We start from the raw sequence: 27,025 nt of genomic DNA on the forward strand, positions 1-27,025 counted from the left end.
AACAAGTAATTTTGACCGAAGACTTGGGCATAATTGTTATTTATTTATTTACTGCTTTCCTTTCTTATTTCATATATAGTATTCAATAGATGTTTGGGTTTAGAACTTTGTCCAAGATATCAGATCTATTTGTTCCTGCAAGTACAACAACCCCAGCAGTGGTTCCAAAACCATCCATCTCCACCAATGACTGATTTAATGTACTTTTGCCGATCTGTGTTCATCATTTGCGTTCATCAATTGCATCAATCTCGTCAATAAATATAAAGTGGGTGCACACTGCCTTGCTTCCAGAAACAAGTTTCTTACCCTAGATGGTCCAACACCAACAAAAATTTCCATAAAATATGAACCAGACATTGAAAGAAATGGACACCAGACTCCCCTGTTATTGCTTTTGCTAAAAGGGTTTTTCCTGTGCCAGGAGGACCAACCAGGGGAGCACCCTTGGGAATTTACACCCCTAGTTGTTCATATTTCTTTGGGTTCTCAAGGAAGTGGACGGACTCCATAATTTCTTGCCTTGCCTCATCACAACCAGAAACATCTTTAAGGAAGAACTGTAAATATATGAATAGAAAAAAAGAAATTTGTATCTGCGCTGTGTTATGCACAACTACATCTCCCTTGAATAAATAACAAAAATGGCAAGGCAATGAGAGCAACTGGAAACATGCTGTTAAAAAATGATTCAGAAAAATGGCCATCTTCTATAAGATGAAGAATAAAGCAATTAACCTTAGTTTTTGCTTTCTTGTCAACTTTAGTAATATAGGCTTTCCCTATGTTAAGTATTTCACGAGCACCCTTATGACCACTGTCGCCACCAACACCAACTCACCAAGTCCACCTTAAAATCTCCTTATCACCATATACAAGAACAAGAGGGATCCCGAAAGCAAAGCAATCATTGTTGGAGCATACCTCATAAACTCCTGATCCCAATCCACTTCAAAAGAATATGTAACAGGAACATAATCATGGGGGTCAAGGCCTAGTGCTTCTTGCGCTGCTTCTAAATTCTTCTCAAAAGATTTCACACTTCCAATATTGAAATAAAATTTATATTGCCCACCAGTTCCATTTGCGGGGAGGGTTCCTTCGACAGCTTCACCGTCTGTTTGGTTAAGAGGAGTATTCCTCACGTATATTTTGGCAATTGACTTATTTATTGACACAACAATATGGTCTACTAAACCTGGCTCCAAAAGCTCCTTTTTAAACTCCTGAAAGTTAATCTGCACATAATCCAATTGTTCTTGATGTCAGCAGCACGAAATCATATGACGAAACAAAAGAAACTAACAAAATCAGTCACAAAATTAGAAATCATGCAAAGTCATCCTTATTATAGCAACCAGTTCACAGCTCAAGCAAGATGTAAGACTTGCAACAACCAAATTCTTGAAATTAACAGTATTTAAAATTATTAATGGAGCTTCAATACAAGCAAGCTGTCAGTGACAGCAGCATAGAGCTCATCTAGCAGATACACCATTTTTCCAATATGAATAACTTTAGCCATAGAAAAATTCACCTAGTAAAATCAGTAAAGGTAAATCAATTAAATGAGCTTCATATAAGGGTCCCTGAAAATAAAACCTCCATTGGTACACGCATGCAAATGAGGATAAGGACTAAGGAGAAGACAAGGAATTATGGAGGACTCCTAATGATACATTGGATGCAGGTCTCAGAAAAGATACTGATGTAGCATCAAAAGAATTCAGCATACAAAGTAGTGTGATGCATGATATAACATAGCACCAGTTTTCATGAGCTCTGCTATTTCCATGTATAATACATTGAAAGATGAAGACAATAGCGGCAAAATGTGTCAGTTATCTGGGCAATACATAGTGAACTTTTTCTGCATTTGAAATCACTGCTTTCATCAAATGAAAAGAAGGTATTTGTATATCTCAAGTTCTCAACTCAACCCAATTTCACTGATCCAACAAATTCAAACCAAGCAACAGGAACTGGTAATATGCTCAAAGCTATGCTTACCTGCTGCGCTTCACAACGATCAAACAATTTAACAACTAGCGTCATCACCAAAGAAGAGATGAAAATTTGCTTAAAGGGAAACTTGTAAACATTTCCATGCTCATCTGTGTATGTCTCTGACTCTTCTGAAATTAGAAGGAGCAAATGTACACATTACAAAAGTTATAGCACGTAAAGGATACGCCAAACCCAAGAAGAATAAAGGAAAATTAAAAGAGCATCTACAAGTCTATAAGAACTACACAAAAGTTAAGCAACTGTTAACCTATTATTAGTTGATATTAGTGCACCAATCACACAATTTACGATGATCAACCTCACACAAAATGTCCTCTTTTTTTTTCTTACCTTTAGACTCATGCTTTTTATCCTCCCCCTTTGGAATTTCCTTCTTCTCATTGGGATAGAACTTCTCATAATCTGCCAAGAAAACAACAAGAATCATCAATCAGAAAATTGCAAAACTGAATCCATAAGCAATCAGCTCAGTTCAGCAGATAAAAGCAACAACAGAATCAATTCCATTTCCACTACCAATACAGACGCACACAGTACACAAATGGCACAGCAAAAGCCCTAACTTACTCTTCTTCTTAGGTCCTTCGCTGAAAAACAACCGGTAATGAATGTTACGGTTCGCCGCGACACACTTAAAATCAGGCAAACTGGAAAGGATTCCGTTTCCACGAGCTCTATCATGAGCAACATATCCCCTGAAAAACCCTAATCCCAATTCCGTTCCTGCTGAATGCACATTCGTTCGCGTTGTTCCGAGAAGGGTTCCCAATTTCACATCACCGCGCAAATAATCCTGCAATCCAAATCCAAAGTTGGAACTTTTACGCTATATTCTGAGGAGCAAACGGAACTAGGATCGAAAGAAGAAAAAAAAAAAGAAAAAAAAGGGAGAAGGTTTCTTACTTTGGCGCGAGAAGAGCGCGAAAGTGAGCGCCCGATCCTTGAAAAAATCATTTGTCTGAAAGGAATCTATCTACTTCTGTCGCAAGTTGAAATTTAATTTAAGTACAACGAAAAGATAGGGTAGTAACATATTATCTGCCAACTTTTACCAACTTTTATTTATAATTGTGTTTTATAAAAGTGTGTTTGTGGATGTGTCTAATAATTAATATATTTTTTTTGTGACATAATTAATATATTTTAAATATATATATAAAGAGACACATCCAAAAAATATATCTATAAAAATACTTCTATTAAACACAGTTATAAAAAAGATATTTTTATTAGACACATCCACAAACATACTTTCATGAAACACAATTATAAATAAGAGTTAACAGAAGTTAGCAAATATGCTATTGGTAACGTAGCAGAACCGAAGTATAAGGAAAAGTATAATAATCCTATCCTAAAATTTTATTCGAACTAAGAATGAAGAGTCATGAAGAGTTTGAATAGATGTGAACGAAAAGATTTGAAAAGAATGACCAAAGGGTGTTTTAAGTGTTATTACCGGTGTAGGCGAAGATAACATGAACTACCTGACAGCCTTAATTTTGTTTAAAAACATTTTTTCAGAGGTGCTTGAATTTTACCACTAAATCATCAAAGGATCCTTTATATTTATTATTTTAATTTCTTAAATTTAAAATTATTTATATTAACTTTTTTAAATTTTATTTTAGACACTATATTAACTTTTAAATTTTTTTAGTATTGAATTAATAAATTAAACCAAAATTTTCATTTTGATCCTTAAGATTTACGTGATTACTTATTTTAGTCTTTAAAATTTAAAATTACCTATACTGGTCCTCCATATTTAAATTTGGGCATCAATGTGGTCTCTCGACTCTTTTCAACGATGATTAGACAAATGGAATATTGAGATGACACCCTCCCTATCACGCTTGATGATGAGTAAACGACGTCGTTTATCTTTGGCACCCAAACAAGTCAAAAATGTCGTCACTTTGTATATGAAGGTAGTAAAAACGATGGAGACCTAAAATAAAGTATTCTTTTTCTTCTCTACCTCCACTATTCTTCATTTCTGACTTTATTTTAGGTCTCCATCGTTTCTACTCCCTTCATATACAAAGTGACAACATCTTTTACTTATTTGGGTGCCAAAGGTAAATGACGTCGTTTACTCATCATCCAGCAGCATGGCAGGGAGGGTGTCATCTCAGCACTCCGTTTGCCTAGTCATCGCCGAAAAGAGTTGCTAGTCATCGCCGGAAAGAGTTGAGGGACCAAATTGATGCCCAAACTTGAATCTGGAGGACTAGTATAGATAATTTGGAATTTTGGGACCAAATTGAGTAATCGCGTGAATCTCATGAACCAAAATGGGGATTTAGTCCAGTAAATTAAGTATTAAGTTGACTACTTGTCACGTTAAACACAAGACTAAACAGCATCGTTTTGTTTTGGCACTTAAGCAAGATAAAAAAGATAAAATAAAAAAGAGTTTTAATATAATGTACAAATTATTATATCTCCCTTCATTCTCCAAAAAAAACTTTACTTCTATCTTATTTAAGAGCTAAAACGAAAAGATATCATTTAGTCATATGTTTAGTGTGGCAAGTTAGAACTAGTTTAGCATTTCATTCGTTGACTCAACGTCGGAAAAAGTCTAGAAATCAATATGGTGGCTGTAACTGGATCTCGAAAATGATGAAAGTCGTGAATGTCAACCACCACTATGGGTAGGGACATTCATGGATCGGATCCGAAGTATTTATCCGAATTCAATTCGAAAATTGCGGATATGCACACTAATAAGATCGAATTGCGGATTTTATATAAGTATCCACATATATACGTATCACAAAAATAAATAAATAAAAAAATATTCTTTTTATATTTTATTTCAACTAATAAATAATGATCATATGTTGTATTATTTTATTTTTATTATTAAAAAAATGTTTAATATTATTTTAAAAATAAAAATATTTAAAAAATAAAAAAAAAGATTTTATTGAATTTTTTAAATAAAAATAAGCTTTTAAAAAATATTTTTATATTTTATAGATATATTCGATATCCGATCCGATCCAATCCAAGCTAAACAATTACGGATATTTTTAGTGCATATTAAATCAAGATTTTAGCCATATCCGATCCGCGCTCACCCTTAACTATGGGGCTTTAGTCTATTTCATCTTACTTAAGTTTAGTAAATAAAAAGACTGTACTTATATTTGAAACTTTTAAAAAATAGGTGTTTTTAAAAGAATCTAAGATAAAAACCTTTTAAAAACAGTTTGCGGCTTATCAAAATTAAAAAGTTGTTAAAAAGTTGAATATAAGTTCATGTATTAATTAATAGTTTAATAATTCCATCACTTTCTATAGTTTCAGACTCTATAGCTTCACTGAATTTTTAATTAAGTCCATATATTTTTTTTCTTTTTAATTAAATACTTTTACCATATTAAATTTTGTTATTAAGTCTTTATTAACAGCAAATATTAAAAAAACATTAATATAGTATGAATTTACTAATTTACCCATATTTTCTCCCATTTTCCCTATGTTAAGTATTTCACGAGCACCCCTATGACCACTGTCGCCACCAACACCAAGTTCACCTTACAATCTCCTGGTCACCATATACAAGAGGGATCCCACAAGCAAAGCAATCATTGTTGGAGCATACCTCATAAACTCGTGATCCCAATCCACTTCAAAAGAATATATAACAGGAACATAATCATGGGGGTCAAGGCCTAGTGCTTCTTGCGCTGCTTCTAACTTCTTCTCAAAATATTTCACACTTCCAATATTGAAATAAAATTTATATTGCCCACCAGTTCCATTTCCTGGGAGGGTTCCTTCGACAGCTTCACCGTCTGTTTGGTTACGAGGAGTATTCCTCACGTATATTTTGGCAACTGACTTATTTGACACAACAATATGGTCTACTAAACCTGGCTCCAAAAGCTCCTTTCTAAACTCCTGAAAGTTAATCTGCACATAATCCAATTGTTCTTGATGTCAGCACGAAATCATATGACGAAACAAAATAAACCAACAAAATCAGACACAAAACCATCTTATAGCCAGGAGGAACAGTGGTGTATTCTCATCTTAGAAATCATGCAAAGTCATCCTTATTATAGCAGGCAGTTCACAGCTCAAGCAAGATGTAAGACTTGCAACAACCAAATTCTTGAAATTAACAGTATTTAAAATTATTAATGGAGCATCAATACAAGCAAGCTGTCACTGACAGCAGCATAGAGCTCATCTAGCAGATACACCATTTTTACAATATGAAAAACTTTAGCCATAGAAAAATTCACCTAGTAAAATCAGTAAAGATAAGGACTAAGGAGAAGACAAGGAATTATTGAGGGCTCCTAATGATACATTGGATGCAGGTCTCAGAAAAGATACTGATGTAGCATCAAAAGAATTCAGCATACAAAGTAGTGTGATGCATGATATAACATAGCACCAGTTTTCATGAGCTCTGCTATTTCCATGGATCCCAATACATTGAAAGATGAAGACAATAGCGGCAAAATGTGTCAGTTATCTGGGCAATACATAGTGAACTTTTTATGCATTTGAAATCACTGCTTTCATCAAATAAAAAGCAGGTATTTGTATATCTCAAGTTCTCAACTCAACCCAATTTCACTGATCCAACAAATTCAAACCACGCAACAGGCACTGGTAATACACTTAAAGCTATGCTTACCTGTTGCTTTTCACGATGAAGAAACACTTTAACAAATAGCGTCATCACCAAACAAGAGATGATAAATTCCATAAGGGGCATCTCAATCGTGTAAACATTTCCATGATCATCTGTGTTTGTCTCTGACTCTTCTAAAATTAGAAAGAGCAAATGTACACATTACAGAAGGTATAGTACGTAAAGGATACGCCAAACCCAGGAAGAATAAAGGAAAACTAAAAGAGTATCTACAAGTCCACAAGAACTACACAAAAGTTAAGCAACTGTTAACCTAATATTAGTTGATATTAGTGCACCAATCACACAATTTACGATGATCAACTTCACACAAAATGTCCTCTCTCTTTTTCTTACCTTTAGACTCATGCTTTTTATCCTCCCCCTTTGGAGTTTCCTCCTTCTCCTTGGGATAGAACTTCTCAGAATCTGCCAAGAAAACAACAACAAACATCAATCAGAAAATTGCAAAACTGAATCCATACAATCCCTAAAGCAAAAACAATCAGCTCAGTTCAGCAGATAAAAGCAACAACAGAATCAGTTCCATCTCCACTACCAATACAGACGCACACAGTACACCAATGGCATATCAAAAGCCCTAACTTACTCTTCTTAGGTCCTTCGCTGAAAAACAACCGATAATGAATGTTACGGTTCGCCGCAACACACTTAAAATCAGGCAAACTGGAAAGGATTCCGTTTCCACGAGCTCTACAATGAGGAACATATCCCCTGAAAAACCCTAATCCCAATTCCGTTCCTTCTGAATGCACATTCGTTCGCGTAGCTCCGAGAAGGGTTCCCAATTTCGCATCACCGCGCAAATAATCCTGCAATCCAAATCCAAAGTTGGAACTTTTACGCTATATTCTGAGGAGCAAACAGAACTCGGATCGAAAGAGGAAAAAAAAACAGGGAGAAGGTTTCTTACTTTGGCGCGTGAAGAGCGCGAGAGTGAGCGCCCAATCCTTGAAAAATTCATGGTTGGAAGAAGACGCAAACAGAGATTCTATCTACTTATGTCGCAGGTTGAAGTTGATTGAAGTATAAAAATATAATCATCACAATAAGAATGAAGAATCAAGCGTGAAGATTGAATTGGATAGATCTGAAGAATGGAATAGGGAAAGAATGAGTGTGTTATTATTAGTGGCGAAGATAACATGAACGACGCGGTAAGGCAGTTTTGTAATAGAGATGCAGCATTTCGGGCATTTCCTTGAGGCAGTACGCCAGTTAAGTATCATATTAACGCTTTTTATTTTTAACGTGGAGGAGAGAGAAAGGGGGGGGGGGGTTGATACAACATTGCGGAGGAGAGGGGTAGGGTGTTTTAACAGAATTCAGAGGGTCCGTTTTTATTTTAGAAAAAAAAATAAAAAATAAAAAATAAAAAGCCTAATCAGAAGGTCTGTTTTGATTTTAGAAAAAAAAAAAAAAAACTAATCGGACTCTTGAAATTCAAATTTTTCGTCTCTTATGACTTGGACTATCCGATTTGGTTATCCAATTTTTTGTTGTACAGAATTTGAATGGTTCGATTTCTTCCACCAGGTTTCAGTTAAAAACTGTCCCACATTCATGTATAGCACCCCCATAATTCATATCAGCGTATAATACACATATGGTTGGCATATCTAAATTAATAAACCTCATATTAATTTTGGATAATTCTTGTACTATTTAGTCTATTTTCATTTAACAAAGGGCAACCTTGTAGGGGTGAGCACGACTCAGTTTGGTTCGAATTTATGATCAAATTAGAACCGAACCGACCAAAATGTAATTGGTTTTGTTTGGTTCGGATTTGCGATTTTTTGTACATGTATCCGAACCAAAGAAGATGTTGGGCTAAAAGTGGGGTCCAAGATGCTGTTGGTAGCCAAGGTCAGGCCCAATCTGCTACACAATCCAAGCCCAAAGTCCTGTTCCAGCAAAGTGAAATTCCCTCATCAATTCCACATAACAACTCATAGCCACCACCACAAACACCTTCACTGGTAGAAGATCAACTTCCACAGCAATCTAACCCTACCCAGAACACAGAACACATTATTGACTCAGGAATAACACCTCAATGCAATGATGACTTCCTACACAAACATCTTTTTAACAATGCAGTAAAAACGTTCACGTTAATTTATAGTTCCACAATAAAAGTATCCTTTTATCTTGGAAAAGGGTACATAGGAAATATATCCAGAGAAATACTTCCCTTGCATAGGCACCAATTACTTGTGTTACTTGAGTTCTTAGGATTTCGCCCTTATGATTAACACTAGTAACACCGCTACTCAACTTATAATGTCATAAGAGTTAAACGGTCAACTTGTAATGTCATGTCATAAGAGTTAAACGGCTCAACATTACTGTCTTGTGGAAGTTAAATTTTATTATCTGGACTAATGGATTGCTAAGTCAGTCCACACCAACACCAAGTCCACCTTACAATCACGTTATCATATACAGGAATAACAGGAAGGATCCCGAAAACAAAGCAGTCGCTGTTAGAGCATACCTCATCAACTCCTGTTCCCACCAATCCACTTCAAAAGAATATGTAACAGGAACATAATCATCGGGTTCAAGGCCTAGTTCTTCTTGTGCTGCTTTTAAATTCTCCTCAAAAGATTTCACACTTCCAATATTGAAATAAAATTTATATTGCCCACCAGTTCCCTTCGCGGGGAGGGTTCCTTTGACAACTTCACTGTCTGTTTGGTTACGTGGAGTATTCCTCACGTATATTTTGGCAACTGACTTATTTATTGACACAACAATATGGTCTACTAAACGTGGCTCCAAAAGCTCATATTTAAACTCCTGAAAGTTAATCTGCACATAATCAAATTATTCTTGATGTCAGCACGAAATCATATAACAAAACAAAAGAAACTAACAAAATCAGACACAAAAAACCATCTTATAGCCAGGAGGAACAGTGGTGTATTCTCAGCTTAGAAATCATGCAAAGTCATCCTTATTATAGCAAGCACTTCACAGCTCAAACAAAATTCAAGACTAGCAACAACCAAATTCTTGAAATTAATAGTATTTAAAATTATTAATGGAGCTTCAATACAAGCAAGCTGTTGGTGACAGCAGCATAGAGCTCATCTAGCAGATTCACCATTTTTCCAATATGAATAACTTTAGCCATAGAAAAATTCACCAAGTAAAATCAGTAAAGGTATATCAATTAAATGAGCTTCATATAAGAGTCCCTGAAAATAAAACTTCCAAGGGTACACGCATGCAAATGAGGATAAGGGCTAAGGAGAAGACAAGGAATCAGGGAGGGGTCCTAATGATATAAAAAATGCAGGTCTCAGAAAAGATACTGATGTAGCATCAAAAGAATTCAGCAAACAACTTAGTGTAATGCATGATATAAAATAGCACCAGTTTTTATGAGCTCTGCTATTTCCATGTATCCCAATACATTGAAAGATGAAGACAATTGAGGCAAAATGTATCACTTATCTGGGCAATACATGGTGAACTTTTCATGCATTTGAAATCACTGATTTCATCAAATGAAAAGCAGGTATTTGTATATCAAGTTCTCAACTCAACCCAATTTCACTGATCCAATAAATTCAAACCAAGCAACAGGCACTGGTAATATGCTTACCTGTTTCCCTTCACGACGATAACATAATGCAACCGTGATTAGCACCATCATCAAAGTAGAGATAAAAAGTAGCTTAAAGGGACAAAAGTAAACATTTCCATGATCATCTGTATTTGTCTCTGGCTCTTCTGAAATTAGAAGGGGCAAATGTACACATTACAAAAGTTATAGCACGATACGCCAAACCCAGGAAGAATAAAGAAAAATTAAAAGAGCATCTACAAGTCCATAAGAGCTACACAAAAGTTAAGCAACTGTTAACCTATTATTAGTTGATATTAGTGCACCAATCACACAATTTGCGATGATCAACTTCACACAATAAAAGCAATACAGACGCACACAGACACAGATGGCACAGCAAAAGCCCTAACTTACTATTCTTCTTAGGTCCTTCGCTGCAAAACAACCGGTAATGAATCTTAGGGTTCGCCGGAACACACTTAAAATCAGGCAAACTGGAAAGGATTCCGTTTCCACGAGCTCTAGCATGAGCAACATATCCCCTGAAAACCCCTAATCCCAATTCTGTTCCTTGTGAATGCACGTTCGTTCGCCAAGCTCCGAGAAGGGTTCCCAATTTCGCATCACCGCCCAAATATTCCTGCAATCCAAATCCTGAGGAGCAAACGGAACTCGGATCGAAAGAGGGAAAAAAAAAGGGAGAAGGTTTCTTACTTTGGCGCGTGAAGAGCGCGAGAGTGAGCGCCCAATCCTTGAAAAAATCATGGTTCGAAGAAAACACAGACAGAGGAAGAAGAAGAATTAAGCATGAAGAGTGAATTGGATAGATCTAAACAAAGGATTTGGGAAAAAATGAGGAAGTGTGTTAATATCGGTGGCGAAAATAACATGAACGACCTAACTGCCTTGTGAGAGGTACTGTATCTCACAATGATGTGAGAAAGAGATGGCTTAAATAATTTGGTGTTTTTGATTTGTTTTATTTTTTAAATCAACAATCATAAATTGGGCGGATCAATTTATGATTTTGAAAATAAAAAAAATTTTAATATTAAAATCGATTTTATTTTAAAAAATAAAAAAAAATTTAGGAGTAAATAATTTTTGTGTTTTTTGGCCAGCACTTAATTATTAAAACTTCTACTGTTAGATGTAATTTCACATCATTAAAAATATTATTAATGGCCAATTAATGGTTACAAAACACTAAAATTGTTGGCCTCCTAGCATTTTTCAAAAAAATACAAATCAGACCTTTCAATTTGTAATTTATTTTTTTCTTCAAATAAATTGGATCCTCCAATTTGCAGTTTATTTTTTTTCAAACAAATCAGACCGTCCGATTTAAATAAAATACTATATAAAAAAAACACCTGATCTTCCAATAATAATGTATTACATATATTTAATCACTATTAAAAAAAATTAGCCTATTATTTTCTGTATCATATGCCTTTTGGTTAAAATTAGATCTAATTTATTTTTATTATTTATATGTATTATATGACTATTTCTATTAACCAAAAGTTGTTTCTGTAAAAAAACTTTATCTTATTTCACTCAAAAATCTCATTTTAAAGGATTACACCAAATTGATATCTATATTTAAATTTTTTAGCTGAAAAAGGAGACCTATAGCATCAAGACACGTATATATAAAAGATTAAGCTGATCTCACCACGTAAGAAGGGAAGTAAAGAGTAGGTGTCGCTATCATAATCACAGAATTATTAGTATATGCATGCATGCATGCATGGCAACAAGTGACATAAATTTCAGTGGCTGAATTCAGCTTGGTTAAGCCTTAATACATATAAATATTGGTCACTGCTCGCTAGCCACCTTGCACTTTCAACTTTCCTCCATTGTTGCTTACTTGCTTTTCATTTCATGCATGCATGTATGTTTAATTTGATTACCTCCTTCTTATTATTATCACTCCATTATTAACTCCTTTTCCACTTTGTATATATAAATTAGAGCCTTTTGTAAGGTTTCTGATCTTTCAATTAAAATTTAGGGTAACAAAAAAATTAAAAGAATTAATATTAGGTACATGGATGAAGAGATAAGAGGAAGTGATGGTTGTTCAACACCGGAGCGGTGGGAATGCCGGATACCGGCGGCGTTAGTGCCACCGCCACCACCGAAAAAGAAGCCGTTTTCATTTGGTAAGAAGAAGAAGAAACAATGGCGGCCATCAACAAAGAATAATAGGTATTTTCAGCCTTGTGACTTGGAGGAGCTATTCTCTCTATTGCCACGCCCTCAAAAAACGTGTGTTTGTGATCATTAATTAATTAGTTTAATTTCTTCATAATTAAAATAAAAAAATGTTCGTTACAATTTGCATTTGTCTTGGAAACTAATAAGATCAGAGTGTTCTCAAATGCATGGGAATAATGTATGTTTCTTTTTTTTCTTATTTATTTTTTAACCTCTACTAGTAAATTCTCTTAATTGCTACTTTATGAATACTTCAAATAGAGCTGGCAATAGATAAAGTATTCTAATTAACCTTACTCAGAGTTAAAAAAATTTTGTAAAATTTTATCCTACCTTATTTGAAAATTTTTTAATTTTAACTTTATTCATATTTTAAAATTTCAAATTTTACCTGATTATATCTGCAAAAAAATAAAAAATTTTTTAAACAAATATAAAATTCAATTATTTTAAATTTTATATATATTAATAAAATTAAAAATTTAAATTAAAATTAAAATTTAAAATAATAAAAATTAAAACAAATCTAACATAAAATTATAAATAATATAATCATTAATTAATTTAATAATTATTTTAAATTTTTATAAATAAAATTATAAATTTAACATTCACTTTTTCATTTTATATATATATATATATATATATATATATGAGGTCCTAGTATGATAGGATAAGGTATGCGAGTATGATAGAATAAGATATATTCGAAATCCGTATTCTACCCTACTTACAGGCATATTCATATCGTATCTTATCTTATCTGCAGTAAATTGAATAGACAATTCTGTTGTTAATCCGAATTAGATCTGGCACATAAAATATATATCAAACTAAGTGTTCTTAAATTAAAAAAAAAAAAAAAAAAAGAAATGACGAACGTGTGAGATTAATTGCGTTTGGCAGGCTTAACATACATACATGCATTGATCTCAAAAGAAAAAGGATCTTATAAAGTAAAGAAATTCTTAAAGTGAGAAAATAAGAGAGCTTAATCATTATTAATTTTATAATTAACATTATATTTATTTGTATTTAATTATTTTAATTTAAAAATAATTAGACTCTTATCCTTTTGTTTTCTCTTAATTTAATTAACACTCTGTTTGAATTTATTAGAAATACTCATTTTATTAATTTTTTTATTTTTTATGTTTCTTAGGGGAAAAAAAAGGCGAAGAGCGAGGTTTAAACATGCGCATCCTATATTTAATATGGATAATGTTAGGTAGATAAAAAAAAGTCAAAATTTGTTTTATTTAGTATTAATTAATTATCGTAATAATTAATAAATATTAAATAAGACAAATTATGACTATTTTTGGCTGATTTTTTTTTGTTACTAAACATTTTCGATTCACTATATCTTAGCTTATTGCTGCTGGCCAATGCATGCTATTGCCACAGTGTTGGCGACAAAAACTTTGGTTTATGGTTAGAAGGAACGCCAACAATGAATTATAACGCTGCTATATTAAAATATTCTCATTAGAAATATACATTTTTATAGTTTTTTTCTACTAAGTTTTTTCCTTTAATTCAAAGTCTCTAATAAGTCAATAAGATATTCTTTATGAAAAATTGGATCCGAGTAGCAACAATAATTTTTTAATTAACATGTAGTTAATAATATTATTTTTGCTTTTTCTTCTTATTTCACGAAATGAGAATGTATATACTTAATTAGATTTTTTTTTCTCTTATGGTGTACATATGTCTACAAAATTATTAATCATGTAGCACAATTCCTCTTGCTGTCTCCCATATGTCGAAGGAGATGAATAAATAATAATATTTACATGACCAATAATAAAAAATTAATAAAGGCAATATAGTATATAAGTAATCCAATGTCTATTTATGACATTATTTGAATTTAAAGATGAAAAAGATAAAATAAATAAAAAAATAGTCAGAAATCAAAATCTAATCAATAATAGGGCATAATATATAGATGACTAAACATAAAATATTAACTTAAATACATAAATAACATTATTATTCAATATATAAATACGTTGGGCCTCATAAAATTACTTTTTTAAAAAACTTAAATATTTGTGTATTAAATACATTTTTTTAACACAAGAATTTTTTTTTTAGATTTTTTTTATTTGTTTTATACTAATTTTTTGCAGATAACAATAAGAATCGAATTTTATATTTTTTGTCATAAAAATTTTAATAATATATTATAAAATTACTTTTTAAAAAATTTAAATTAATAAAAAAATCACATAAATAATTATATGTTCAAAAAAATTAGCATACCATCACTCAAAAAATAAATTAAAGTAGTAATACGATGCAGAATAATTTACATTAATTTGATATATATGTTGACTGATGTTGTGCCTTAGCTTGTGCATCCATATATATATCACCAAATAAACACACACATGTTAGTATTGCAAGGGGTGAGTAGCCTATGAAATTAATCCCACATTAAAAAAAAAATAAAAAAAGAAAAAAATTTATAAGATAAGAGATTCATTAACTTATTATTTTAAAATTTTTAGTTAGATATATTATCTTTTTATCTTATGTTCTCTCATTTAATTTCTTTTCAAAATATTTCTGGTGGTTAAGAGCTCCCCACAACAGTCCACATAACGATCCAACAAATGGTATCAGAGTCGATGATTAATCTGATTTAAAAGTCTTTATAGTGACTGGACAAGTGCTTTATTTTGGTACTAGAAATTTTTGAATGATCGATTTAATTTTCTCTTGCTAGCAACTTTTTTTATCTCTGAGGACTCTAAGGTTGATTAGTATGTGTAATGTTGAAATAGATACATATATCTATGATTTCTTTTATACTAATTAAATATAGCAACATTGATTTACTTATAATAATATAAAAGATACACATATTGCAGCACATGTGCATGTTTACAATTTACTTTTTTTTTTGTCCCTCTAATAGATTTTCTTTCTTAGCTTTAGTTTGTGTTCTATATTTTCGGCTGAAGATTAGGGTGGTTGTCATGCATTGCTATAACTGCTGCCATTGGTCACCAGTCAAAGAACATCATCTAAACTCAAAAAAACGTCGTTCATACAGAAAACAGAATCTGTCTCCCCCCATGCATCTAAAAATATTGCATATATATAGTGATGCATACCTGCTAATAAGTTGCAATAAACTACTCTTAAATATTGAGTGTATATATAATATATATATACTCTCAATTAGCGTTTGCCACAAAATTAATAATAATAATAATACTAAAAGAACTAATTAAAGAAGGGCACAAATTAAACACCTATCTTTTTTTGGGAATAAAAGTAACTAAATTAAGATTGGGTTCATCTAGGACGAATAATTATGCAAGGCGAAGCTCATCGATCAAAACAAGAATAAAATTGTTTTTCTAATTAATATGAGATAGATGAAACAATGAAAAGTGCCAAAGTAATAATATCAAGAGCAGTGGTGTGTTAATTAGATAGGTATAGCTTTAGCTGCTATTGATTACCTAGTGGGAATGGCAGTTAATTAATTAATAATTAAGTTCAATTAAGGAATTAATTTTTTTATCAATATCAACGAATTCTTTTTAATTTTAAATTATAAATCTAAAATTTAAATTCGAAACACAAAATTGTAACTCTAAATTTTAAATTTTCCAAAAAATTTAAAAGAATAATTTTATAAAAAATTATCTAATAATTTTTCAAAATTGATATAATTTTTAAAATTAAATTATAATTTTCTTAAAAATTATTTAAAGTATTTATGAAAAAAATAAAAAATACAAAAAGTATTTATAAATTATTTTTTATATTTTAATCTTTTTTAAAGAATTTAATAAAATTGTTTGTCCAAATTTGTGTTATAAATTAGTCTGTATACTTGTTAATAATTTAAAGAAAAGTATAGGTAACAAAATTTTTGAACAATGTATAAATAATATGAATTAATAAGGTTAAAATAGTAAATTTAATTAGTAATATTAAATTAAAATATAATGTATTTTTATTTGATTGGTAATTATTCATGTTGTTTAAAATTTTCATTGTTTACCCCGGCACCTCCATAATTTAAATTGGAGGTGCAACTGTTGCAGCTGAGGAATGACGATGGAGTTGCAGGTCACATGTGTGCATGTGGCACTCCTCGATCCTCATATTCATTTTCCAGCCGACATGGCCACCCCACCACCAAATTGCAAAATCCTATCCTACTAGTTAAATAGTAACGAAAATCATACACTATAATTCACTTGCTATAATAAAGCTCATGAATAAACTCTGTCCATATCTATCTCTGTACAATTTTAAATAGTGACAATTAAGTTTTTATAAATTTTGATTTTAAATTAATTAATTTAAAAAAAAGTATTAACTTGATTTTTTATAATAGTAGACAGTAGATATGTAATGTTTTTTATTAATTTATTATATAAAGTTTAATAGTGGTATTTATATATATTGTCTACTATAATTTATTTATTTATAAAATATCGTCATGCAAATAATAATTTTTGAAGCGAAATTTTACTTATTTTGATAAAATTCGTTATAAATAAAGAACAATTAATTAAAATAATATAAAAATTCAAAAAAAATAATAAATACATTACTATCTAAAATTATATTATTTTTATAATATATTCACTTACAAGTGACAATAGAACACACATACTGAAGATAATAAAATATATGAACAATTTTATTTTGTTTTATACTATTTATTGACAAAAAAATATATATGTCTACTATTTGTTATTATGAAAGACCTAATTAATATTTTTTTTTTTAAATTAATTAATCTAAAGTCAAAATCCTCAATAACTAATTGTCACTCTACTCTCTAAATATTCTATGTTTATATTAGCTCTTGACAAAATGATGGCCAATATCAACGCATACTAATTGTTAGTGAAAATAAAAGAGAGTATAGCATTTCATTGTTATGATTTGAGTTTGATTATACATTGGGTTCTTCTATATATTGGTATTTTTGTAACTATTTTGTGGATCCTAAAGCATGTATCATGTATGTCCCCTTGTGTTAGGAGGGATCCTTTTTCTCAACAAGTTCAATTATTTTTTGCCTAAAAAAGTGTAAACTACTGCAAAGGTTTTTACTTTGCTTGACAATCATCATGCATGTCGTCCTATTTCGTCTAAACTTTATCATTGTATTTTTCTTAACCACTGTGTATTTTTAATCATTAATTAGCAATCCAATAATACCAAAGAATCGAGGAGATAAAGAACTCACCATAAAATAAAATTCAATTCCGGCCTAAAAATCCAAAACTCCACGTGATACGACATTATATTGATCATCCTTGTCATCTTTAAACCATTTTTCTTTTATGCATATCTCAGCTTTCAATTTTTTATATATATTCACTCTTAAATAATAATAATAATTAACAGTATATGAGCTTTCTAGAGACCTCGAAATATTACTATTTCCCACCGAATGTGGGGAGAGAGTACTATAAGAGAACATCATGATATAAATTCGTTTTTTTTGTGTCGTGAATGACCCTCTATATGACCAACCAAAGAGAAAAAGGGACGAAGATGGTGCATCTATTTTTTTTCATTAGTTTTGCTTACAATCATAGCAATACTTGCATGCATTGAAAATTTTTTTGACCAGTCAAATAATTCCCACAACAAAAAGTTTGTTTCCAAATCATTATTAGATTCCTCCTGCATTTATTATAACTTTTTCCATTATTTAATTTCTTCTTTCTGTTGGTTTAATATATATAGTTAACAACTACAGTATGATATGTTAATCAATTAACTAAACTCCATGCTGCAATTGCTGCATTCAGCGCAGCAATTTCTAAAAAGATTTTAATACAACAAATAAATATAAAATTATTTGAGATATAATCATTAATATTACTTCTTTTTTTGGAATGAATAATTTTATAATATGGTATCAAAATTTTATGTCCAAAAAATCAATAATTCAATTTTTGGTGAGTTTCAAAAAAAAGTATAAGACAAATAAAAATAAAAAAGGTCTATGCAAAGATTAAGCAAACTTAAAAAAGAGATTCTTGTTTGAAGGAGTATTCAAGATATAATTATTCATATTACCTCTTTTTATCAATTTAAATTTTTGGGATGTATAATTTCATAACAAAAATATTTTCTTAAATTCATACATCATCATCATGTACATTGTGTATTTATTGTTTATTAGTATTAGAGAAAGTATAGGAACCAATTCCACTGTAAGCCCATTTGAACAACTTTTCAGAAATTAAGATTTTGAAAACATATGATTAGGATATAAAAAATGCGTCATATAAGCCTAACGCAAAACACCCTCCATGTACCATTCTTGATGGTTTCAGTGGCTAAGAGAAGAGGGGTTGAATCTTAGCCCCCTTTTTGCTCAGTAACACTTGCTAGTCTTTGAAATAACTTCAGAAGACTTTTTGATTTTTGTCTCATCCCTAGTCACGAGACTTTTATTTTTGTCTCATCATTTGGCACGAGATTTTTATTTTTGTCTCGTCACTTGGCACGGGATATTTTTTCAGTTTTAGCTCCTGTGCAGTAGAAACAGAAATGGAGTAGAGAAGAGAGAAAATTACACCCAGATATATCCTGGTTCAGCTGCTAAGTGCAGTGCAGCCTATATCCAGTCTCCATCACAACCATGATGGAATTTCACTATAATCTTCTTAATTACAGACTATAAAGTGCTAACCCAACTAACAAGGGGATTCCCACAGAATCATGAAACACAACATAGATGAACAAAGGAACTCTAAGGACATCTATGGCTTTTTCTTTTAATTTTGCACTTTCTGCCTTTTTTCCGCTCTATGGCTTTTTTATACAAACCTCACTGTTTGCCTTTTTCCATGAGACTCAAGACATGAAAAAATTAAATAGAAAAATACAAAACATAAAACATTGAAGGAGAAGAAATTATGTCAGCTTGTGCTGCTATGAGAACTCTGTGCCTTGCACTCTCATTCCTTGAATCAACCCTAACTGTTCACCCTTACTTATAGGAAGAACCCTCCAAGGTTGAAACCAAACAAACCAAGCCAATCTTCTTCTTGTTTAAACAGAACCGGTTCGGCCAGAGAGAGAGAAGAGATAACTCATGCAAAACCCAACATGCAATTACCTCTAGTCCTTCCTTGGTCACCACTCTTCATCAATCCGAGCCCTTCATCCTTGCCTTGCTCTCCAAGATGAACTTCTGGCCCTTGATGCTTCATGATGATGATAGCTTCATCTGCTCCAATCTCTGCCTCTTTCATCACGTAGCCACTCTAGCTACCTCCTGTGATAGTTGAGCAGAATCAGAGACAAGCCATCCTTTCCAAGATCTTCTCCTTGCTGGCCGAGATCTTCTTCTTTCTTTTTGGGTATGAAGAACTCGAGATTACCTCACCAAATCTTACCATTCATGGTGAGAATCTCAGCCACTACATACTTTTAGTTTACTTTTTCTTGCCATCATTGTGATAGTCTTTTGGCGTGTCTTTGCTTCTTTTCGGTAGCTCAATGTAGCTTCCATGGTTTGCTGGGTAATGTCCGAAAGAGAAGAAAGAAAGAATGTGATACGGAAATAAAAGATAAATAAGAAAATAAGGATTCAAACTAAATAAAAAGATACATTGAAATTAAAATAGAAACAAAAAAGATAAATTGAAATTGAGTACAAAGAGAATCACTCTACTTTCTACCAATTTCTTGACGCAACAAGAAAGGGACTCATCAACCTAACTTGTCAACGCCATAGTTTGGGAATTGAATTGAAGGGACTCCTCAACCTTCTACTCAATTCCCCGATGTAACAAGAGAGGGACTCCTCAACCTCAATTGTCCACACCATGGTTTCATCACGAAACCAAAAAGGGGTTTTGAAACCTCTAAATAATTCTATTCTCCGACTACAATAGCCAAGGAGGTATTTATAACCTCTTATTAGGTTAAAACAAAGAAAACCCTAAAGCCCATGAACACAAGGCCCAATCTAGTAATTAAATAAACAAAATAAAAATACATTAAATAAAATATTCTAAAAATGTAAACTAAAATATCTTCTAAATAACTCTTGAACTCTTCATATCACGAACATTTGAAGCACGTATCAGAGTGAGAGAGAAGAAACAATTGGAAGAAAAGTAATTAAATGAATTAAACAAATTAGTTGAATAGAAGTTGCTTTTCCTTCCCTGAGTAGCGTGTAGCCTTAATGCCATCAATAATATCAATGACATTCTCTCTCATGTTTTCAATGCTAACAAATTAAATTTTGAAATCCATCCCAAGAGAAGGATTGGGATCCATTGGAGGCATGAAGCAAGTTTGCTTCCTTTCATAATAAGTTTCGGATCAAGCATTGGGTCATGTAGCAATAATAGTTCAATTTTGGCCCAGGTAATGTTACCATTAATTCAACAATGTGGATCAAAACAGTTTTTGTATCAATGCTGAATGTTAGCTTTAATTTGTGCTTATGATGATATTTGAATTCTGGCTCAAATAATCACAAATTGCTTCAGCCACATGATATAGGAATCATTAAACAAGGCTGAATGGTTTTTAAGCATATTGGGCTAGCAATAATTCTTTTCTTGTTCGGCCCAATAAGAAAACCTGCATTACAAAATTATTAATTAACATATGTTTAAATGAAAATCAAATTAATAATATAATTAATAATGTTTAGTCATCATAAATATTAATTTAGAGTTTTCCAAACTTATCAATTCTCGTGTAGCCGCTTCTACAACATGAATGCCATCTCCTTACATGTGTTTCCTGAAGCTTTAGCAACCGTCGCACGTCGTCGTCGCCTCATAGACTATAACTGATATCGCATCACGGCGCCAGTCTCCTCTGCATCGAAACCTCTTTGGTGTGATGTGCCGATCTCCATGCAACATATCCTGCAGTAAAATCGGATCGTTGACGTTATGATTCGGTTGTCGTGAGTCTCGTCTATTGGAGTTCGCCGCCGATCGTCGTCGAACGTATTACAATTCTTTTTGCCACGACGTGCGGCTATGCATGCAAAGTTTCGTGAGACCCCATTGGATTTTCAACGTGAAAAAATTTCTTTTTATTTACTTTGGGATGTTTCTTTTATTAAATTTGGAATTTTTTTATACTTGGATGTTTCTTTTGTAAAAATTAAAATATTTCTACTGTTAAATTGGGATGTTTCTTTTATTAAACTTTAGATGTTTCTTTTTTTTAAACTTGGGATATTTTGATGCAGTTCGCCCTCGCACGACACACAGAAAAATTGCGACAAAGGGTACAATGGTAGCGTGACGGACGGTTGAAGACAAGATATCAATGATGCAATGAGAGAGGATGAGATGAAGCTTTACCTTGGCGAAGCAATTACAAATTTAAAATCCTATTTCAAAAATTCAAAAATTTATTTTTAAAAGCGGTTACAAGTTTAATTAAAATCCTATTTTTAAAATAATTTAAAATGAGATCACTTTGAAAATAATTTAAGAGCTAGTAATAAGAGTGGAGCAGCCTAAAGTTTTCTCTCTCTTGCTCTTGCAAAGGAAGAAGGAAAAAAAGAAACCCCTAAGGGTCGTGCTGGTGTCTCAGTCTAGGTCGCGGTGGCCCTCACTTGCTCCTCCCCTCTTTAACCATTTTCTCTTTTATTTCTCTTCTCTCTTCTTCTTCCCTCCTTAGTCTCACTCCTTCTCTTGCTTTTCTCTATTTACCTTTCCCACCATCGCCATTCTCCCGCCACCCCACCTCCACGTCATCGTCTTTTTCTTTCTTTCCTTCCTTTACCCATCCTTTTCCTCTTTTTCCTTTCCTTAGTTTGTTGTTGTTTTTACTGATCTCATTGTTTTTTTACTTTTTTTTTAGAGATCTATATTTAAGATCCAGATCTAGATTAAATAATTTTTTTGTGGTGTTTCTCTCCCCTTTTATGATATATTAGTCTCTTTTATGGATGTTTTGGATATGTTTTCACAGATACGGGATAAAGATACAATGAGAGCCTTTCATCCATGGAAATATTTACAGTTTCAGACAACATTCAGACCAATTTTGAGAAGAAGAGAAGATATGTTTTTGTGTTGTACCACTTTCTGTGTAGATTTAGAAACAAAAAATATTGTAATTAGTCTGTTTTTTTTGTATAAGATTTTTTGTAATTTAACTTTGTACCTCCTCTCAAATCATAGTTCAACATAGAACTTATTTATTTTCTTATTTAGTTTTAAATTTAATGTCTTTTCTGCAATATATAAGTGACGCTTGACTATTTCCTTGAATGAAAGTTTTTTCTTTTAAAAAAGTCCTATTTTAAAAAATTTAAAAGTTTATTTTTTTTAATAATTTTAAAAAATTGTTCATCAAATTGACTGATATCTTAATTGGTTATCTAGCGGGATTGTATGTGAATAATTATGAGTTCATTTTTATTTATATTAAGTAACACTTCTTACCAATTAAATAAATTTTAACTCTTTATTTATTATATTTTATATCAATAATTTAAATTTAAAATGTATATTTAAAATTTAGGATTTTAAGGTTTATATTCTTGGTTTAATAATTAGGATTTATAATTTAAAATTAAAAATTTAAAATTCAGACTTAAAAATTCAATAAGCATTGCACTTCGTTTTTTTTTTAATTTTGGAGCGCATTAACCTTAGTCGTAATAAAAAAAAAAGTGTTGCAACAATAATAATGCACGAAAAAAAAAAAATATATATATATATATAATAAGCTAGTATTAATGATCAGAATTCGATATTAAGATAATTAAGATGTTACATCATTCATAAGAAAAATACAAATCAATTTATTCACATGTTAAGTTTAGCTAACTCTAAGGTTTTGTATCCTAATTCAAAATTTTGAAATCTGATCATAACCACTGCTCTAGCAGTCTAGCTACGTAGTTGCCATGTGCCTGTGAATCCAGAATATTAGATAACGAATACAAATAAATATTACGGCCATTATTTAAATTACATGAATATGCTTAACAGTGGTTTGTGATTGTCACGAAATTTGGCAGGATCGACTTGTAGCTAGTTTCTTTTGTGATATGCCATATTTTTCATTAATCATTAGAAAAATTTGAAAACTACATCAAGATCATATATATCAAGGGTGAAAAAGATACTTTAGCACTGAATTATGTTCCTCAGGTGTTAATTAATAATTAGTTCATATATAAGATTAAGTGATGATGATCATGAGCAATGTTTTTTTGACATATGTATTATTTAAATTTATTTTTTGATTCGTGCATGAATAAGTTGATATTTTTATTCTTAAATCTTATTTAATAATGTAAAACGCATAAACAATATCTTTCAATTTAAAAAATATATATTAATTTAACATATCTTATAAAATACCTATATATAGGTAATAAAAAATTCTAAAAAATCAATTATAAAATACCTATATATAGGTAATAGATTTTTTTTTTTTTATGTAACTAGCATATTTTTTAAATAATTGGCTATAATTGACTATACCCCAAATTTTAAAAATGATATCCTTTCTTATTATTCCCCACCTTTTGAAAAAAGGAGAGAGCAAGAGATATTCAAAAAGATGATTTAAGGAACATATTGTCTTCTTATGCATCACACCATACCTTGGTGTAAATTATTCCTATGAAGAGCAAATTTAAAAAATAAAAAAAATAATTTCCATGGGTGACAATTGACAAACAAGAGTCACGTTCACAGGAATAAAATAATAATAAGAATCATGAGGACTATATGGTATCTTATATTACTCACTATGATGATGACGACTTGTAATTATTCAAAGACAACTTTTTGACTCTCAACAAGGATCTTAGAGTTAGGTTAGCTTAGTGACAAGGTTGGTTAATCCCCACATGCATGTGCACATTTAATTGATTTGGTGAAGCAAGAAGAGAGGGCATCTTAGGCGAACTAATCATAAGTAGTAATAGTAGGTATTATAGTGTGAAAAATATTGTTTTAATTAATGAAGATTAATATTTGGAAGGTGTGTTAGTAACTTGGGATGCTGGAAAGGGGGCACAAGGCACAGAACCGTCCACATGAAAACCAGCTAACGATGTGGTCTACATACAACAGTGGACAATTTTAATAAGTGATTGCCCATTTTAGAAGCGTACAAGGGAGACTCTGTCTCCATAAAGAATCAAACCTTTCGAGGCTGAACCTCCCATTCAATAATACACACTTTCAACTCTTACTACTCGGTAATTTATACTTACAATTATTAGTTACAATGCAATATAATTCATAATTATGCAAAAAAAAAAAAAAAAGGGTAAGAAAAGAATTTATACGGGCAACAATGTAGGGGTGAGCAAGGGTAGGGGTATCCGATTACTCGTACGAATCTGAACCGAACCAATTAAATTGGTTTTGAAACCAACGGGTAATCGGGTTCAATCCGAACCAAACTGATAGGCTTTGTTAGTGATTGGTTCAGGTATCGGTTATAGGGGTGCGGAACCCAAACCAACCTGCGAACCCGATCATATATTAATTAAATAAAAAATAAAAAATATATATATGACTTTTTCATCAGACAATGATTATTCACTATTAATATGTTTGGATTTTAATGAGTTTAGTTTTTAATGTATTTGGTATTTAACATGTTTGGATTATTTCTATTAATATTACATGTTTATTGTACTTGTTGAATTTTTAAAATAAAAATTTGTTTTTTTTTATGAATTTCAAAGTTATCGGGTATCCAATTACCCGAACCGAACCAATCCATTATTAATCGGTTTGGTTTGGTTCGGGTACATGTACAAAAAAATACAAATTCGAACCAAACCGAACCAATTATATTTTAATCAGTTCGGTTCTAATTTTACAATGAACCCAAACCAAATCGACCCGTGCTCTCCCCTACAACAATATTTATGAAGTTATTTCTCTCAAAAACTTAGACCGATAAAAAGAAAAATATGAATGATCCTATCTTTAACACGTTCTGTCACATAAAATTTTCTTTTGAATTCGTGTCAATTTTTGCATGAATATTTTTATTTTTTATTCAACTTATGTTAAAATTATTTCTTTTGAAGCCGATAAACATTGAATTCTAGTTGTTTAGATCATAATTAGTTATTAAAAAATATGTATATATCAAAATTAGCCATTAAAATTAACACATATATATTTATATATTTGTGTATAAATACATAAGAATAGTGTCTCAAATTTTTAACTTCAAAATTCTACTACTCCTTAATTAATCAGTCAAAAATTGGAATAAAAAAGAGCTAATTAGAAGAAAAAAAATGCTTAAAAATGTTTGTAGTGTAGTGTACACTGTGTGACACAGCTTATGCCATGTAAATATAAAAAGAATATTATATATATGTGAATGATGAGTAAGTATTGCATACCTGTTATGTATATCGTTATAAAACTAATTGGAGCAATGTGGCATCGAATTTTACTAATAATTTTTCTATGATCGACCCTTATTATATTTAGACACTACTGCACAGTCCTACACTACAACAACCTTTCTTTTTTTTCTCTTACTAGATTCATTCACAACCTTTTTCCCCTCTTCACACTACACACTAATAAGGGTGTATCATATTGCTAGCTAGTTCTATAGATTCTAAACTTTAATTTCTTTGTATAATTTCTCAATGGATGAGAAGTGGAAGCTATCATCATCAAAGAAGGAAACTGGTTCAAGCAGCAGCAACAACAGTAGCAACACCAACAAGTCATTGTTCTCAAGGAGTTGCTCAACAAGAGGATCTTCTTCTTCAAACTCCCCTCTATTGAGGAGAAGTTCCTCCACATCAAAGTGCAATAGTAACAATCTTAATCTCCATAGGAGCTTCTCGCAGAAGAATAATAGTAACAGTAACAGTAATAGTAACAACCCTTCTATTGGAAGGAAATGCACCAAGATAGCTAAGGAACAAAAGGCAAGATTTTACATCATGAGAAGGTGTGTGGCCATGTTAGTTTGCTGGCACAAGCATGGTGATTCTTGAAGAAAGAAACAAGAACAAGAAGAAGAAGAAGAAGCTAAGTCTATTTTCCACAGAGATCCCTTGTTCAGATTTTATGGGTTGAGTTTGCAATTTGGACAAGTTTCTTTTTTTAACTATCTCAACTACTAGAATCCCATTTTGATGATTTTGACTATTTTGTCACTTTCAAAATTTGAAACATTCAGATATCATATATTATGAATGTATCAAATTTTTAGGTAACAGATATCGTGTAATGAAAATATATTATACATTGGTTTATAATTTAGTTTAGATAAATTACATAATCAAGATGATTAAAAGCTTTGCACATTGCTTTATGAAAATGTATAGATAGATATATGTCACCTACATTATATTCTCTTGAATCTTCACCCTGCAGCTCTTACACTAGTTTAGTTTGTTTGAGAATCTTATGAAGCAAGAACTGCTATATTAAGATTTAGATCCTCAAGTTGCTTTCATGTGCTAAATCCGGTTACTGATGAGTGATGACTCTGCTTCTGTCATATTCATA

General features: G+C 31.4%; 4 protein-coding genes across 7 annotated transcripts; 1 reads left to right on the top strand and 3 right to left on the bottom strand.

Moving 5' to 3' along the window:
* Window positions 1-548: 548 nt before the first annotated feature.
* LOC107629083 (ATP-dependent zinc metalloprotease FTSH 10, mitochondrial-like) lies at window positions 549-3,010 on the bottom strand. Its single transcript, XM_016331777.3, has 5 exons — window positions 2,932-3,010; window positions 2,596-2,821; window positions 2,359-2,430; window positions 2,011-2,135; window positions 549-1,238 (listed from the first exon to the last, which is right to left on the bottom strand). The coding sequence occupies exons 1-5, from the start codon at window positions 2,980-2,982 to the stop codon at window positions 852-854; spliced, it is 861 nt and encodes a 286-aa protein (XP_016187263.2). The 5' UTR covers window positions 2,983-3,010; the 3' UTR covers window positions 549-851.
* A 2,414-nt stretch (window positions 3,011-5,424) lies between these two features.
* On the bottom strand, window positions 5,425-7,929 carry LOC107629084 (ATP-dependent zinc metalloprotease FTSH 8, mitochondrial). The gene is made up of 5 exons (XM_016331778.3): window positions 7,623-7,929; window positions 7,299-7,521; window positions 7,046-7,117; window positions 6,692-6,822; window positions 5,425-5,955 (listed from the first exon to the last, which is right to left on the bottom strand). Exons 1-5 carry the CDS (start codon window positions 7,671-7,673, stop codon window positions 5,578-5,580), a joined length of 855 nt encoding a protein of 284 aa, XP_016187264.1. The 5' UTR covers window positions 7,674-7,929; the 3' UTR covers window positions 5,425-5,577.
* Window positions 7,930-8,352: 423 nt separating this feature from the next.
* LOC110262341 (ATP-dependent zinc metalloprotease FTSH 10, mitochondrial) lies at window positions 8,353-11,216 on the bottom strand. 4 transcript variants are annotated; one of them, XM_021117848.2, is made up of 5 exons: window positions 11,004-11,211; window positions 10,704-10,929; window positions 10,326-10,453; window positions 9,210-9,526; window positions 8,353-8,616 (listed from the first exon to the last, which is right to left on the bottom strand). In XM_021117848.2, the coding sequence occupies exons 1-5, from the start codon at window positions 11,052-11,054 to the stop codon at window positions 8,580-8,582; spliced, it is 759 nt and encodes a 252-aa protein (XP_020973507.1). In that variant the 5' UTR covers window positions 11,055-11,211; the 3' UTR covers window positions 8,353-8,579. The 4 variants fall into 4 exon arrangements, with proteins under 4 accessions (XP_020973507.1, XP_020973508.1, XP_088364913.1 ...); XM_021117849.2 differs by having other exon boundaries at window positions 8,610-8,722; XM_088508787.1 differs by lacking the exon at window positions 8,353-8,616 and adding an exon at window positions 8,671-8,716.
* Window positions 11,217-25,939: 14,723 nt separating this feature from the next.
* LOC107634107 (uncharacterized) lies at window positions 25,940-26,735 on the top strand. The gene has a single exon (XM_016337681.3). The coding sequence runs from the start codon at window positions 26,152-26,154 to the stop codon at window positions 26,506-26,508; it is 357 nt and encodes a 118-aa protein (XP_016193167.1). The 5' UTR covers window positions 25,940-26,151; the 3' UTR covers window positions 26,509-26,735.
* The last annotated feature ends 290 nt before the right edge of the window (window positions 26,736-27,025 follow it).

Source organism: Arachis ipaensis, chromosome B3 (genome assembly GCF_059453495.1).
Source record: "Arachis ipaensis isolate K30076 ecotype BB chromosome B3, ASM5945349v1, whole genome shotgun sequence".
Lineage (NCBI taxonomy): Eukaryota > Viridiplantae > Streptophyta > Magnoliopsida > Fabales > Fabaceae > Arachis > Arachis ipaensis.

What these genes read in the sequence shown, in the direction of transcription:
- LOC107634107 (XM_016337681.3), top strand. Translation starts at nt 26,152, where the DNA reads ATGGATGAGAAGTGGAAGCTATCATCATCAAAGAAGGAAACTGGTTCA.
- LOC107629083 (XM_016331777.3), bottom strand. Translation starts at nt 2,982, where the DNA reads ATGATTTTTTCAAGGATCGGGCGCTCACTTTCGCGCTCTTCTCGCGCC. An exon ending in TAAAAAGCATGAGTCTAAAG is followed by an intron (nt 2,136 to 2,358) that starts GTAAGAAAAAAA and finishes TTCTAATTTCAG; the next exon opens with AAGAGTCAGAGACATACACA. An exon ending in ATCGTTGTGAAGCGCAGCAG is followed by an intron (nt 1,239 to 2,010) that starts GTAAGCATAGCT and finishes GATTATGTGCAG; the next exon opens with ATTAACTTTCAGGAGTTTAA.
- LOC110262341 (XM_016331781.3), bottom strand. Translation starts at nt 11,054, where the DNA reads ATGATTTTTTCAAGGATTGGGCGCTCACTCTCGCGCTCTTCACGCGCC. An exon ending in CGCGCTCTTCACGCGCCAAA is followed by an intron (nt 10,930 to 11,003) that starts GTAAGAAACCTT and finishes TTTGGATTGCAG; the next exon opens with GAATATTTGGGCGGTGATGC. An exon ending in ATCGTCGTGAAGGGAAACAG is followed by an intron (nt 9,527 to 10,325) that starts GTAAGCATATTA and finishes GATTATGTGCAG; the next exon opens with ATTAACTTTCAGGAGTTTAA.
- LOC107629084 (XM_016331778.3), bottom strand. Translation starts at nt 7,673, where the DNA reads ATGAATTTTTCAAGGATTGGGCGCTCACTCTCGCGCTCTTCACGCGCC. An exon ending in CGCGCTCTTCACGCGCCAAA is followed by an intron (nt 7,522 to 7,622) that starts GTAAGAAACCTT and finishes TTTGGATTGCAG; the next exon opens with GATTATTTGCGCGGTGATGC. An exon ending in TTCATCGTGAAAAGCAACAG is followed by an intron (nt 5,956 to 6,691) that starts GTAAGCATAGCT and finishes GATTATGTGCAG; the next exon opens with ATTAACTTTCAGGAGTTTAG.